At 40.1% G+C, this 15,933-nt stretch overlaps 2 protein-coding genes and 1 non-coding gene across 3 annotated transcripts; all 3 read left to right on the plus strand.

Moving 5' to 3' along the window:
• The first annotated feature begins 8 nt into the window (after positions 1-8).
• hprt1 (hypoxanthine phosphoribosyltransferase 1) lies at positions 9-7,648 on the plus strand. Its single transcript, XM_038700319.1, has 9 exons — positions 9-197; positions 2,251-2,357; positions 2,914-3,097; positions 4,089-4,154; positions 4,679-4,696; positions 6,334-6,416; positions 6,589-6,635; positions 6,834-6,910; positions 7,034-7,648. Exons 1-9 carry the CDS (start codon positions 171-173, stop codon positions 7,079-7,081), a joined length of 657 nt encoding a protein of 218 aa, XP_038556247.1. The 5' UTR covers positions 9-170; the 3' UTR covers positions 7,082-7,648.
• A 1,434-nt stretch (positions 7,649-9,082) lies between these two features.
• Positions 9,083-15,182, plus strand: pabir2 (PABIR family member 2). Its single transcript, XM_038700317.1, has 10 exons — positions 9,083-10,129; positions 10,288-10,366; positions 10,463-10,516; positions 10,955-10,998; positions 11,110-11,164; positions 11,486-11,584; positions 12,102-12,187; positions 12,524-12,588; positions 13,039-13,135; positions 13,791-15,182. The coding sequence occupies exons 1-10, from the start codon at positions 10,005-10,007 to the stop codon at positions 13,927-13,929; spliced, it is 843 nt and encodes a 280-aa protein (XP_038556245.1). The 5' UTR covers positions 9,083-10,004; the 3' UTR covers positions 13,930-15,182.
• Positions 11,259-11,403, plus strand: LOC119889471. Its single transcript, XR_005442064.1, has one exon. It is a non-coding gene; the product is annotated as a small nucleolar RNA U109 (small nucleolar RNA).
• Positions 15,183-15,933: the final 751 nt, after the last annotated feature.

Consider the following 15,933-nt stretch of genomic DNA (forward strand, 5'->3'; position numbering starts at 1 on the left):
CAGCCCGGAAAAAGACAGCAGCCTCCTGTAGTCGCAGAGCTAGCCGCTCCCATGTGTGTGCTGTCACAAGCGTGAAGAGTCCGCGAAACCAATCTGAGGTTACGTTTTGTTTTGTCCCCTTTCTGAAGACCACGGTAGCGTAAAACTGAACGACAGGGACCGACACGGCCATGGCGACATCCAGCTCCTGTGTTGTGGTAAGTTCCTCAATAACAACCGGAATGAAAGGGACAGAAGGTGGTCGCAGTTTACCCTGCATGCCCACTGGAAAAACACACGGGCGCCACTGCGTTAGTTAAATAACTTGCCTCCTACTGTAGGTCGTATGGCCTTCATGCTCACCTCGGTAAGACGTTTTGGTGGAGATAAAGCTGTATGTTTGTCATAGCGTGGCCTGCGGCTATGGAGACGGTCAAAGACACGCGCTCTCCACGCGTGGTGTACGTGACGCAAGAGACGCATTAAAAAACATAATGTTCTAGTTTCTGTGTCTGACACCAGGGTACGGGGTTTCTTAGTATAATTAAAAAAGAAATTAATCATTTAACGTTACAGTGAGACAGGAAGAAACGCTCGAGCTGCAAATAAGGGGGTGTGTTTGAGCGCGCCCTTGTTTATTATGTGTCAAGCATTGTGTGTATAATTATCATACAGCCTAGCTTATTAGCCTTGGCGGTATAGTTATTCCCAAAAATGGCTTGTGATGTAATTGTCAATACCCCCAGGTGAATATACATGTACTGTTTGTGCCTCAAGTGGCATAAGTCTGTCTAGCAGGAGTAAGTGTGTGACAGACAAGACACACAGTTGTTTTTAAACTTAATTAGGAGAAATAACAGACGTGAAATCTATAGTGCTTACATGAAAAAGGGAAATTTGGTATCTGGAAAGAAAATCTAATAAAGTACCCCCTCTGGCAAATGAATAAGACTTAATGAAGTTAACAATCTGAGGACTCATCAAATATCACCGTCTTTGTTGTACAGTGGACTTGATTGTTTTGTTAACCAAAAAAAAAAAGTTGTCCCAAGCTGAACTGAAATGTCATCACGTTAGGAAATTATGTGCTGCAAGACTGAAATGTCCAATAGAATGTTTAAGAAAAAGTTTTTCTTTGTATGTATGGTATTTCATTTTGAGTCACAGCACAATGGCCTGCGTCGTGGCATCTGTGTGCATTTTGGAATTTCTTATAGAGATATGCTGACAAGCCACTAAAGACCTCTGTACTGGAATGAGTAAATAAATAACCAATGTGGTCTGTTTACCAGGACATTCCCCACATTTTGAAGCTGGTGTTTTATCATGATGAAGTCTGGCCAGCAGGCTGGCAGCAGACCCACTTGCTAACTGACGTTATAATGAAGCTAATTGGACATTTTGGCATTAAAAGAGAGTGGAAGATCCTGTTTCCTGTGCCACATTTCAGATGACATTAGCCGCAGAGTGCAGTGTTGCCAAACATGGACTTTGTTAGCACAAACCTGAAGGTTGCCCTTCCACTGACCTCAGGCTATTTTGTTGGGTGGTTGTTTTGGTTTTCATGTTTTACTATGCAACTTTAATTCTTGTATAACCGGCAGCAAGCCTGTGAGTAACACTGGAAAATACTCCTTCAGATCATGTTACCATATGGACATCTGCTCAGTATCAGTGATTTATTGTTTGGAATTGAAAGGGTGTAGCCAAACAGATGGACATGTTTTTCCATTAGGGGGAATCCCTTATTCTAGTTCAACCACATATGATGTGAGGATAGGCACTTCACAAACCAGGGTTTAGTAAAGTGATGGGATTTTTTATCGACACCGGAGGATAGACATTGTGCACCGTTATAATTACTGTGAGTGTGATTATGGCCACATCGTTCCCACAGCACGGTGAGCTCTACACCAGCTTCCCAGCTGTCACATGATGCCAGTTATGTTGTCTGGGTTCATGTGGCATGCAGTTTGCACTAGAGCAGGACATTTAATTTTACAAAATATAAGAAATACTGACAATCATTTATACAACCAGGCACAATGTGGAATTTCTGGAAAGACAAACTGCACAGAATCAGGCATTGTCCCCTGAGTTTGCGTTTTGTGCCAGGAAAGAATGTGAAGGCGGTAAAACACTACGAAGGGAGTTGGTGGGAAAGTAGACCACCATCCCCTTGTACTGCCCTGTATCAGATGAACACCCCATGTCCCATGTTAGGTAATATCCCTGAGGTTTTTAACCCCTTTGTGTCGTGTTTTATTCCAGATCAGTGATGAGGAGCAGGGGTATGACCTGGACCTCTTCTGCATACCAAAGCACTATGCCTCAGACCTGGAGAGGGTCTACATCCCACATGGACTCATCTTGGACAGGTGGGGTTGCCGCATTTTTAGCAGCTTGTAGTGGGACTGTGAAAATGCAATGAATTGTCAGGGTTAACTAAACAGTGGGTTGACTAGTCTGTCTAAGGCTAGGTGGGATTCAAACATGTTCAGCAACTGGTTGGTGGAAGTGCTGATGACACGTTCTGTGTACCTAATCTTAACAAAAGTCAGACACCATTTCAAATTTTATTTGATGATTAGTAAGAGGTCATATTTTCTTCTTAGTAGCTTGATGTATGTTGTGAAGACAACACACATCAGATGTCTGTTAACTTGTACTTCAGATGGAGGATTTCATTCCTACTTTTCTGTTTCCTCTTGCAGATTTGGGATTTAATGATTAATGCAGATAACCTTTTGGGTTTTTAAATATTTTTTTAGTTAACTGGATCTCTGGAGTTATTGTACTTGGGTGTGGTTTAGAAATGGCCACTATGCCTGCTGACACAAACAGAAGGGAAATGGGAATTACTGCTGACTGTAGCAGAACTGAGCTAACTATCCTCTATCTCTGTTGTTCTCTCCCCCTCCCACGTGACCTCAGGACAGAGAGACTGGCCAGAGAGATAATGAAGGAAATGGGGGGGCACCACATTGTGGCGCTCTGTGTGCTTAAAGGGGGTTACAAGTTCTTTGCAGACCTGCTGGACTACATCAAGGCCCTGAACAGGAACAGTGACCGCTCCATCCCAATGACCGTGGACTTCATTCGCCTCAAGAGCTACTGTGTAATCTATCAGTTTTTATCTGTGTATTTTTTTTTTTGGCATCACTTAAGATGTGCTGTATTGACCTACTTTCTTTTTATATAAGCCATAAAGTGTTTTTATATTTAAAAGAACTACAGGTTTCAATTCTTAAAGGTACCCTGTGGAGATTCTGACAAATAGTAGCAGTATGGAGCAATGTTTTTACAAGCGTTTCCCCATTTTGTTTGTATCTCGTGCATGTGGGCGATGCAGTACACATTCTTGCAGACAGTTTCATGCCCTTTCCATTGATAAGTTGGTGGAGATAAGAAGCTTAGCAATGTGCTAGCAAAAACAGGAAAGAAGAAGACTTAAAGCTAGCAACCATGGATATAAAATAGTCAAAAATCAGCTTTTAAATGTTTTATAAGGAAGGAAATGCATTCGGCACATGTGCTAGGTTTCAACAACCAGGTTTCTGTCAACAGTTTTTATTAACATTTTTGGACAGTATGCAAAATAAAATGCAAATTAATGTGCTTTACTGGAAAAGGAAGTATTAGGCGTTGAGTGAATTTAGATAAATGTCTGCCTTTTACATGGTGCTTTTATCCAACGCACTTTACAATTTGCCTCTCATTAACCCATTCACTCACACACACACTTCAACATGTGGCCAGGAGGAGCCCTTGCAGCTGAACATAAACAGCTGGTGGCACTGATTCTCCAGTCGGGGTTATATTAAACCATTGCAGAAGAACATAGCGCAATGAGATAATGTAATTAATATTGATATGCCAACTTTTCCACCTCCCAGATAAAAACATTTTTGTGATATCTCAAGTTGTTTTTTTTCCTTCAAATTTCTTATGTTTCCATATTGAATAAATGTGCATAAAACTAGGAACCACATCTAATATAATATGCACCAAATTAAGCTATTTAATCAACCACCATGTTAGTTTTGGCCCTTGTTAAACTTTCTGCACCTGTACATCATATAATGTCCACTTGCTTCTTGTCCTCACAGAACGACCAGTCGACAGGTGAAATCAAAGTAATCGGTGGGGATGACCTGTGTACGTTGACAGGCAAGGTAAGAAGAATGACAAACTATGTTGACACTGTGGTCAGTATTATATGTAATAATATATTAGCTTGAAATGAGAAACAAAGCGTGCTGCTCTTGTCGTCTGTCAGACATTTTAAATCAACAGATTCACTTACAAATCCGTTTGATGATGGTGATTAATAACAATGACGCGCCTGACAGACCCAATGCTTTGATTTAATGCTTTAGGCACTGTTTGTCAGACAGATGTGGTCGTGTGATTGACTGTAGGACTAGGAAACACATCTGTTTCTCCGTCTGCTGCCAATTACTTAGAATTGGCTTTTTGGTAGAAATCGCTTCCATGTTCCATTCTCACGGCTCCCATAGTTTCATAACACTCATGCTATGATTATTTCCTGTGCAACACTGTACAGCCATACAGATGCAGATAGCTGAGTGTTAAAATCATGTCACATCCCTTTTGAGTTCAATTGCATACAAAGGTAAAATGTATCCAGTCTGCGGTTTTTCACTAAACTAATGATTGTTCTTTTCTTTTTACACAGAATGTCTTGATTGTGGAGGTATGTACTGATGTTTCCTTCTATAGTAAAAAAAAAAAAAACAACGTTCTTGCACATATGCAAACTCGCCTTTCGTCAAAATTCGCCGGTCGGTGGTTATATCTACCGAGTCCACTCTAGCATGAGCTTTGCAAATTTACAGCTGCATATTCCTAACCAACCATCACTCCTAATTGCTAAACCTGACAGCCAATCAATACTAGGGTCTTTTTTCTAGTCCGCTACACTGCGGAGTCTGACACGTAAGAGCTGTAAAAGACTGCCGAACAAGCCTGATGTGAGACATATAACATCATGTTAACTGTCATTTTAACAGGGCCGACAATTTTGTCCAGTGAACAACAGGCTTGAAACTAAATGTACTCACCAGAGAAAGTGCCAACTCCTAATATGTTTTTTCAGCAGTGTTGGCTAAATTTACACAGTGCCGTGGGTACGAGTTACTCTAGCCTGATTAACAAATCGCCATGGTAACATCTTGTCAAACAGAGATAATCCCGCCCTGAAGCATACTCCAGCTTTATGGTCTATTTTCCTCTAAATGGGACCATAATTTACGAAATGAACATCATGTTGTATTGAAGAAGACATGAAACTAGTGATTGAGACCATAAACTTATTATGAAAGTGTTTACTGAGGTAATAAATCAGGTGAGAAGTAGGGTCATTTTACCATTATTTCTAATGAACCGGACTTATTTTTGCAACCAGAAAAGTCGCCCCCTGCTGTCTGTTCAATAGAATGCAGGTTTAAGGGACTTCTGCATTGGATTCATGTCTCAGACCGGAAGCTTCCCGCTGGGGTCATGTCCCCACCACCTTTTTAAAATGGCTGATTTTGTCCCCACCACTTTTTGAAAGCGTTAAAAATGGTCTGAATAACTTGCAAAAAGAAATGTTAAATAACAAATGAAAATACTTTGAGAAAAGTTAATTTGCACTTATTTATTTATTTATTTATTTAACTTAAGATAAAAAAAACCAAATCAAGCTACTAATTATAAAATCACCCCAAAACTTGCACACACCAGTCAATAACTTACTTCTTGACACCGTTTCTTTTTGCCAAGTTTTCCTTTTTCTTATATTTTTAGATGTTCAATTTTCACCTGCCACCTGGATTTTGTTTCCCTTTTACATAAATAAAAACATTTCCACCATAAAATATTGCAGGAGGTGCAGAAAATGTCACCAGAATGCAGGAAATTAAATGTTTAATGCTCAAAGTTGTCTGGGGGAGGACCTCCAGACCCCTCCACACACACTCTCATATATTTCTGCATTAATTGTTTTCTTTAAAGTAGTGTTAAAATATCTTCTTCTTCTTGTGTTCTCGTGACACCAATATCATGCATCTCCTCTCATGAGCTCAGTGTATCGTCACACCCCTAATCTGAGCCCTTATGTCCCCACTGCTTTTCAACACAGTCACGCCCTTGTGTGTCAGTATCTTTCTCTTGTTGCAGTACACAATTGCAAGTTATCTATACAAACATGTAAGCTTAAACAGACCCTTCTGACACCTTCTCTGTGTGTTTATCTGCTTGCGTGTCCTTCTCACCTTTCTTACCCCTGACCAGTTTGCATTCCTGATTTCAAGACCGCTGATATGAGCTTCTCTCAATCTGTGTTTTCAGGATATTATCGACACAGGGAAGACAATGAAGACATTATTGCAACTCCTCAAACAGTACAACCCCCAAATGGTTAAAGTAGCAAGGTAATTCATATCTTTTCAAAACTGCACATGAACAGTACAAAGCACTCTGTCTTGTGGAATCACAAGATCCTGTTTCACAACAGATTGTAGAGGTTTGCACTGAAAGGTTTCCACAGACTGTTGTATTTATCAGTTTTTCATGCAGCCAACTCAACTTGGTTTCTGTCCTCAGTTTGTTGGTGAAGAGAACACCAAGAAGTGTTGGCTACCGACCAGACTGTGAGTTCAAGACAATAAATATTAGATAAAATATTTGGCAGACTGTGAAATGTATAGTTGGTATAATGTACTGCATGTTACACAGGATAGTTGTCATAAAGTGTGCTTTAAAATGAGGCTTTTGCATACCCTCATTTCAGTGTTGTTAGTTTACCACTACAAAGACAAGTTGCTGATATATTCACCTCTTTCTTCCAGTTGTAGGATTCGAGGTCCCTGACAAATTTGTGGTGGGATACGCACTAGACTACAACGAGTACTTTAGAGATCTAAATGTAAGTATTTCAGATGGATAAATGGATGTAGAGTTTGTACTAGTGTGTTAAATGTTGTCTAACAAAATAAAGACACTCACAAAATAATATGCTGCAATACTTATTGATCCTTTTCTGTTTCAGCATATCTGCGTCATTAGTGAAACGGGGAAGGAGAAGTACAAGGCATGAAGAGTACTTTGATTTTTAATGTACGGTTAGATCTTTCCCTTTAAGGTTAATTTTATATGTTATTACTTTGTATTTGTGTCATAAACGTACTCAGACTGGTCAGGGTCCCTGAGGATACACTGATGGAGTGATGGTACTGACAGTTGCATTGCCTGTTTTAGACACCACACACACACAATGGAAAAAAATTATTGTCTTAGATGGAAACACAGCTGGCTTAAACAGCACGGATATTAGTATGATGCTTCTTTGCCCCCACACTGATTCATTATTTTTTTAAGCAATGGAATAAATTATTAAGCTCGACATTTGACAACCTCATATTTAATGATATAATGATTTTTATTGTAATTTTACTTTTGTCTGGAACTATCAAAAGCTGTTTTATGGATACTCTTAAAGAGGATGTCACATTTCCTTGAAATCTGTATATTTTGGGACAAAACCCTTTTCTATGTTACTGTGTTGCGTGTGTGATAAGATTTTCTTATGATACACTCTGTAGAAAAGTAACACAAATGTTTGCTGCTGTCCCTAATTAAACACACAGGTGTGCTGAAGATGAAATATCTTTTTATTTATGAGTGTTTATGAAATATTTTTCGGAACAAAGCTTCTATTCATCCAATTTATTTGTGAAACGTTTAAGGCAGATCCATTTTTATGCTGGAAAATATGCAGTTTACAGATGTGTAAATGTTCAATTGATGCCTAAACTGAAGTTATTCAGTCATGTTTGTAATAATTATTTAACTGAACTTTAAAAAAAAAAAAAAGAAGCTATTTCTACTGTATGAAATTCTCTCATTCAATGGTGCCATCACTGTAAACCAGTGTCATCTGAATTTTGCAATACCAGCTATTTATGTTCTCACCACTCCTTCAACTAGTGGATTCTACTACAGAGCTTTTTAAACAATATAACAACAAATTCTTGGAACATTTAAATGATTTCTGTTCAATCAATAGTAAAAGTTATTGGTAAATGAAGCAGTGAGGGAGATAAGATCAGTTTCTTCCTCAAACGTATTTAGTGATGTATGTGTGCTCTCTAGGAGTAAACTGTACCCAGCACTCTAGGAACGAAATAAGACAAGTCTAGGCTAGTGCTTCTCCATGAAGATCATGAATGTTTGATCTGTTGTCATCTGACCTTGAACTCCAAGCTGTCTATCAGTACAATAGGTCAGTAATTACGGCCAAAGAAGGAACATGTCTGTTTTAACCACGAGTCAAGAAAAGGTTAAACAATTTAATGAATTAAATACCTGCTGAATGCCATTTTTCTTTTTGAACAAATAGTGATTGCAAAGCATTTCATTCTCGGGCTGGGCTTTTCATGTGTCCAATAATTATGTGAGCTTATTTGAAATCTGTATTTCTTTATTATTTTAAACAGACAGCCTGGTTGATTTAAACGTCAAGAAAAGTTGATTAAGTCATTACAATTATTAAAATGAATATAATTGTATTATTTCAGGACTAAATTGTTTATGAAAATGAACACCAAATGTGCTGGTCAGAGCGTAATGCTTTGCTTGTTGTAATCTGATTCATATTTAATCACTACTTTGTGTTGTTGGTTGCTGACTGCACTAAGCACTTTGTCAGTTGAGATGAACGTGAAGTTATTTGCAGCCAGTAGGGCAACAGGAACAGTGGACTGCTAAGCTGCTGTAAATAACTCAAGAACAGATCTTCCGGAACAAAATTCCGTCCATCCTCCCCGAATTATCTGCACTGGGCCTCCTGCGGGCAAAGGTGCCAGGGAACCAGGTAAAAACAGAAACTGCCGGTTTTGATGCAGCGAATGTGTCCCCCCTACCCAGGTGTGATAACACATTTAGCCACTGACATTATAGAAGGTGTAAATGTAAGAATTTATCCATGAACCATGGGATGCAAAAACGCAGGTCGCCGCATTCTGCATGAGTACGCCGGCATATGGAGCAATTTCATTGGACAGGTCTGCTAGCGTTAAAAGGGGCGTGAAGCTTGCTGTTAGCAGCTAGCTAATATAGCTTCTGTGTGAGCATCTGGGATGTGGGTCACTTTTGGCGGCGCCCTGCAGAAACGAAAAGCGTAGTTTAACGTGGAGCGTGTATTATTTACAATAGACAGATTTGCCTGTGTGGACCGTAGTAACTAGACGGGCAGGAGCATTTAGTGATGATGACCAGGCCTCTCTCTCTCTCTGGACATAGCATTGTGGCTACTGGCGCTAATGCTAACTTAGCTAGTTAGCCTACCAAGCTGGGCTGTGTTAGTTGTGGCTGGATCGACTAGCTAGCAATAAGTATATCAACACTAGCTACGATGTGTTAGCTAGAAGCTAGACTCGCGTTGTTAAGATCACTAAACAGCAGCGTCGCTAAATTAACGTAACCTACGTTAGACTTGGTGTGAACATTCATTTTGGAAGCAGCTGCTCAGTCTGGCTAACGATAGCTAATTTAACATGCAGTGGTAGTTCAGCAGCGTTTCTCACCCACTGCTGCCGCGCACCAGCAGACTAACGCTCTCCAACAGTAGCCGGGCATTGTGCGGTATGTAGCTATGGTATGCTAACCCTCCAACAGGAAAGTTTGATACTGGTCATAACGTTACAGGCAACGTTTGCGCTGGCCAGCTCTGACTGACCATGTAGCTGTGATATGCAGAATTGTGGAGATAACGTTGTTATGGTTGATAGCAAGCGTTAAGTTGCGTTGAGTGAGGTTATACAGACAGCAGGGCCTTGCTGCTTGCTGTGGGTTAACTCATTGCGTTAGCTAACTGACTTTGTCTCACGTCAGCCCTGATTGATGAGGATTTTTCACGACATGTAAAGTTAGCAAAGTTTGGAGAGCAACAATGTAACACCCCTGAGCTGGTTAGCCATTTTTAGTTCGTGAATCGGTGTCAGGCAGGGTTAGCTAGCAAAATGAACAATTCAGGAGTCTTTCCACAAGAAAAGATGGAGCTGGATCTAGAAATCCCATCCTCGTTAGTTCAGACCGATGGACACTTGAGAAGATCCAACAGTGCACCCATGATAAATGGCTTAAGGTTCTACAATTACGACATAGTTACAATAATTAACTGCATACTCTTTCAGTGAATGTGTTTGTCCCTTTTGTCATACATCTTGAAGTAACTACATTACACTGACTTCATGGATAAAAAGACACATGACACATTGTTGGTCTATGAATTTTTCATTCCAGTGATAACTCCCAAGTGTTCCAGAGAGAGGTCCTGCGTAGCCGGAGAAATAGCACTACAGTTGTCAACAGGCCCAACATGGTACAATACTTTATTAAACATGTTTGATCCAAGTAATTTTGGTCTGAATGATTGAGTATTGAATGTTCACCTTTTGGCACGCATTCTCCTTTACAGGTCCCTTCGTCACCCATTCGCGTCCCCAGCACCAGACTTCATCAGATAAAACAAGTAAGAAAAGGCGCCATTGTTTTTTTTGACATATTTGGAGAGGCTTTGTGTTGAAAAGTAGCATGTCAGACCACCGTCCCCCTCTCAAGCCATAGGGAGTGATGGTGTTTTAAAAAACATGCTAGAGTAACACCTTTTGGAGTTCACAGGGCCATCGATCTCACAGCGTTGATCAACTGGTAGTATCAGACTCCAACAGAGGATGTGGTTGCTCATCTACTGGCTGAATTTAATTTCCAATAAGTGAAATGAAAAACAGTTCAGTTTTATCTTTTAAGATGAGATAAAGGATGTAGCTTTGGAGTCAGAATTAGGCCTGACAGCAATGACATGAGCCTGAATACTCAATAATCAGTTTGATGAGTGAATGTAAGTCAGAAAAGCAAAGATGACTTGGCAAACTTAGACTTTATTTAACCCTGTTGTGTGTTTTTGCAGGAAGAGGGCATAGACGTGATGAACAGAGAGACTGCTCATGAGCGGTAAGCTATAAATTTATGAATGCACTTGGTGGATGAGGAGAAGTTATGACTCTTTAGGGAAAACGGTAAATGCGTCACCTTATTCCTTGTTTTCTACTTTTGAACACACAGGGAAGTTCAAGCCGCCATGCAGATGAGCCAGTCATGGGAAGAAAGCCTTAGTCTGGTAAAGAGACTCTTCATTACAGCTTGTCCAACCCCCATCAGTGTTGTTGATACTTCCTTTTGCTCTTGAAAGTCAGCTCTGTTGTACTTTCCCACTGCATGTTTTGGCCCTGGGCTGCTGTTGGCCTCTCTTTCTGTAGAGGGGACAAGTGCAAACATGCTAGATTAACACTTCTGGAGTTAACAGGGCCACCAGTCTCTGAAGGCCAGACTGAGTGGTAGTATAATACTCCAACACTCCCACCTCACTGCATAGTACTGTAGAGAGATGATGCCAGATGAAATGGCCACTAATGTGTTTTTTGTAATTGTGTGATCTTAGAGCGACAATGATGAGAAGTCGGCATCTTCGTCTCCAAAGCGCATCGACTTCGTGCCTGTGTCGCCTGCCCCGTCCCCAACAAGGGGCATAGGGAAAAAGGTACATCTGACCTCCAGTATCTTTACATGCACATAACCTGATTAAGTCTAACCAGATGAAGGCAATAGTTGAAGCATTCATGGTTTCTGGTAACCTGATTTTCCTAACCGCTTACAATCAGATTTATGAATGGAAGTCTGTGTGGCAGCCTGCAAGAAGCAATTTATTAGCAACTGGGGGAAAAAAAAAATACAAACTTTGTTCTTTGTGTGCTTCTTCGGTAAATTTGTTTCTTTCATTTGGCTGCAGATTCAAAAAAAAACTTCTTTATTGCAAACCACATTAGTGTGTTGGGATTGCATCGGATTCATTCCCATTTCTTAATTTTGTTTGCTGAATATTTAGGGAGAAAAGGTTTATACCCATTATGCCACAGTAATACCAAACATTGCCAAATGTCCTGTCCTGTTAATTGGGGGGGGTTCCTACTCCAGTTTGACTTTGTCTGGTGTCACAATGTACAGTTCACATTTGACTGATCTTGTCTGCATTTTCTACTTCGCTCTCTTGCAAGCAGCAGTGTTTCTCTCCTTCACTACAAATCCTTGTGAGCAGCAACGGCCTGACACCCAGCCCAATACCCAGCCCAACGCGACGCTTCAGGTGAGCACAAAGTCTTTGAGTAGTAATAATAATAACGGCAATAATCTTATAATCTACCAGTGTTACTAAATAAACATCTGTTTGATAAACATCCTTGTTTACTGTGAGACTGCAGCAGTAGCACCAGCTGGCTCCAGTCTGACTGTAGTTTCTCCCCGGTGGCATAAAATGGATTTCCTTTTGCCGGTTTTAGTCGAATAAAAATAAAACTTTATTGTCTCAACTATTTAGACATATCTGAGTAAACAATAATAATTTCATATGTATGGGTAATCTTAAAATGGTGTACAAGTGCATTTCAAAATGTACTGACAGTGTGTGTTCTGTGCTCTTTAGCCGACGGAGTCAAAGCCCAATCAACTGCATCAGAGCCAGCATACTTGGGCCAATGAAACGTAAAGGTGAGGTATCTAACATGCCTTGAAATCCTAAATGCTTTGAGAAGAATTGATCTCACATCTGTTTGAAATTTTACCGCTTATGGATAGAAGTGATGGATTGTAAATTCAAGGCATTATGTTCAGACCAAAGGTTGTTCTATTAATGGAATATTGACTGTAGAGAGTAATAACGAGATCAAAGACACTCTATGTGTATGAAATTCATGTAGCTTATGAGCCTCACTTGGCTTGATTAAGTTCTTTAAAGGGGCCTTAGTTAAACCATAGACCTACGTAAACCTCCTTACATGGCTTCTTGCCTCTCTGATAATGAAATAAGATCTGTACTTTAAACCATCTCAGATTATGCAATAAAACACTCTTATTTCATCCATCTGTCCCATTTTTAGATCAGCCACAGACTGTGTATTGAGAAGGATTTGTAAATGTCAGGGTGCCTTTCCTCTGCAGGTGAGATGGAGACAGAGAGTCAGCCTAAGAGGCTCTTCCAGGGAACCACCACCATGCTGTCCTCTGATGTCTCCAACCTGTCAGATCTCAGTTCCTGGTAAGACTTTGTGGCACAATATTACCTGGTCAAAATGACACTACTTTTTAGACAATGACAATCCTGTGAATGAAATAACCAGACGACATTGTGACTTTAAGGGGGTTATTTAAGATTGCTGTGTATTGCAAGTAAAAAGTACATTTAAACAAAACACTTATAATGGAGTCTACAAGTATTCAGTATTGCTTTAATATTTAACTTTAAAAGAGAGAAAATGCTACAATGAATGGATGTAATGTGAGATTTTCACAAGCTTTCTCCTCCAGCGTGAAGTTATAGACCAGTGGTCGGTAATAGTCGACCCGCAGGCCAGATTGCTTTGATAGTAATTAATAAATTGATAACGGCTGGTGCTTGAATAGATCTCAGTCATGACAGCAAGTTACTTGCATAACCACTTCCTCTTAAGTGATTGTACCTCTAAAATAAAATCGCAAGAACTTTGCAGCAATGCTTCATGTTGCGTTTAAGAGCTTTTACTTTGATGAGTTCCGAAGGAAATTCAAAAGAGTCTCTGCCAATATAACGGCTTGGAAAAATTTGGCCCGATGCCAGACTTATTTGCCAACCCCTCGTATAGACTGTAATACAGCAGATGTTTGCCACAGTTACGACAGCCTGCCGTCTTACTGAACTGGCCTTTTTCTTTCAGCCACTCTCCAGATTTGCTGGATGGCAGCCTGAGCAGCGTCTGCTCCTCCACCGACTCACCGGGCAAAATGGAGGGAGTGTCGCCCTCCTCGTCCAGCAACTCGCCCTTCGCTTCCCTCCAGGATTTGTCCCCAAAGTGAGCATGAGATGAGAGACACTATAAAAAGGACTGGCTCCAAAAAGCCTCTCTCCGGGGAACAAGTTTCCTTCTCAGACCCTACATCTCGCCAACGCCTAGATTTGATTTTAAGTGGAATTTTCCGTGTTTGTTTCGGCTGTTCTTATAGCTACATTTTGGAGGGTCTAGATATTTTTGATTTAAGGAAATGAAAGCCAAGGTGTGTGTGTGTGAGTGTGTGTGAGAGAGAGAGAGAGAGAGGTGTAAGCCTACTGAAACTAAGAATGACAGAAGATACTGAGCACCAGCTGCTAGTAGAGGATCTTTGATGGTGCTCGGCTTCATAGTAATGTTGCGTTCATAAGTGGCCATGCTTCAAACCTGTCGTACCAGTTCCCCTCACTGGAGAGAGACATTGAGCACTGGACAAAAAAAGACTATTTGGATGTGTGCTTTTCCCTGTTTTTGTGCTGGAAAACCTCTGTCCACAGGCCTTTGTATGTACGCAGTCAGCAGATTTTGTAAGAGAAGATTTAACTTATTGTTTTCCTGCTTTGTTTGTAATTATGTACATATTAACCGTGTCAGGTGCCGTACATAGTGTTTTTTTGTTTTTTTTTAGTTTGTGGTTGGCTGTGAGGTGAATGTGGGCACAGGTCTTCAGCAGCAAAACTGTTCTTTGTAAAGGAACAAACTACTTCTGGGTTACACCTACGGAGATTTCCATACTGTAAGATGTTATGTTTTCAGCAGATCTAAATAGTTTTTTATGATAGAGGCTGTGAACTGTGGTGCATTTTTCTTTTTTGGTTTTTTTTATAAGTCCCCTTCCCCAGTACCTGCTGCAGCTTTAATAGCCTACAAGCAATTTATGCACCTAGCAGTTAATTGCGGATGAAACATGATGATGATCACTGTTGGGCTTTCAACACTAAAGGTTGCTCTGTATCCTGTGTTTTTGTCAGGCTGTTTTTGCAGATAAGCGAAGTATAGAAATGATTCAGTTTTTGTTTTTCTTCTGGGGAAATCTTATTTATGAAAGAAAATGTTTATTATAAAAAGTGGATGGTGATTCTGTCCCCAGTAACGAGGACCCATTTGTGTTGATGTTCACACCAAATGAATAGAGTGCTGGAACGTGCAACAAATAACAAAATTGCACCGTCACATTGTGGGTAGAGACTGTTGTTCTGCTTACATTTATTAAAAGCTTTTTGCACAGGATACTAAATCCTGTAATGTTTCAACCTGTGTGTAAGCAGGGAAGAAGTAAAACTTGACTTTCTTGTGTTTTTAAAAAAAAAAAAGATCCAAGAAATACAGTATGTGGAGGGTTAAGCCAGTACTGTGATTTTTGCACCTAAATTTGCTTTCAACTGTCACGGCCACAGTACCCGTATCTCCTGTGTAACTGACAAGTCTGAACCCCTCTGTGGCTCTGTAGCCTTTAATGTCTATGTACAAAAGGAAATGATCGCAAATCCTTTTACACAAGTGGGCCCTTTAATCTAAAGAAAAGTGTGGTTGCAGTTCATTTACTGAATGTTTTTCCTTTTAGAGAAATGTCAAGTGGATAAGCAGTCAGCTTGCCCTGCTGTCAATAAGATGTTTTTCCAAGATGAATCTCCCCTCATCTTATGAAGCTTTCAGGTCTTGACTTTAACAAATAATGTTATTCTATACTGTATGTCTGTAACGGAAAGGCTGTAATCTGTCAAGCTTGTGAACATCTTGCCTATGCTTGAGTCTTGTGATTGCAATCATAGCGGACATCAGAATTAAATAAATTATTTCTTTTATGTGTGTGTGTAGCTGTTTTAATATTCATAGAGGAATGCACTGACAAAACACACGGTAATTTAAAATGTTACCAGTGCTTACAGGGCAACAGTAGGACAGCAGCATCCATAAACTATAAGTACTGCTCTCATTACATTTACTCATTTAGCTGACGCTCTTATGCAAAGCGATTACAATTGCTATATATACATATATATCAGAACCTGCATGCCTCTGGAGCAACTAG

This window comes from Micropterus salmoides, unplaced genomic scaffold (assembly GCF_014851395.1).
Source record: "Micropterus salmoides isolate LMB-PRFRI ecotype aquatic unplaced genomic scaffold, ASM1485139v1 Ms_hic_scaffold_5, whole genome shotgun sequence".
NCBI lineage: Eukaryota > Metazoa > Chordata > Actinopteri > Centrarchiformes > Centrarchidae > Micropterus > Micropterus salmoides.

What these genes read in the sequence shown, in the direction of transcription:
- hprt1 (XM_038700319.1), top strand. Translation starts at nt 171, where the DNA reads ATGGCGACATCCAGCTCCTGTGTTGTG. An exon ending in CATGGACTCATCTTGGACAG is followed by an intron (nt 2,358 to 2,913) that starts GTGGGGTTGCCG and finishes ACGTGACCTCAG; the next exon opens with GACAGAGAGACTGGCCAGAG. An exon ending in TGTTGGCTACCGACCAGACT is followed by an intron (nt 6,636 to 6,833) that starts GTGAGTTCAAGA and finishes TCTTTCTTCCAG; the next exon opens with TTGTAGGATTCGAGGTCCCT.
- pabir2 (XM_038700317.1), top strand. Translation starts at nt 10,005, where the DNA reads ATGAACAATTCAGGAGTCTTTCCACAAGAAAAGATGGAGCTGGATCTA. An exon ending in AGAGAGACTGCTCATGAGCG is followed by an intron (nt 10,999 to 11,109) that starts GTAAGCTATAAA and finishes TTGAACACACAG; the next exon opens with GGAAGTTCAAGCCGCCATGC. An exon ending in CTGTCAGATCTCAGTTCCTG is followed by an intron (nt 13,136 to 13,790) that starts GTAAGACTTTGT and finishes TTTTTCTTTCAG; the next exon opens with CCACTCTCCAGATTTGCTGG.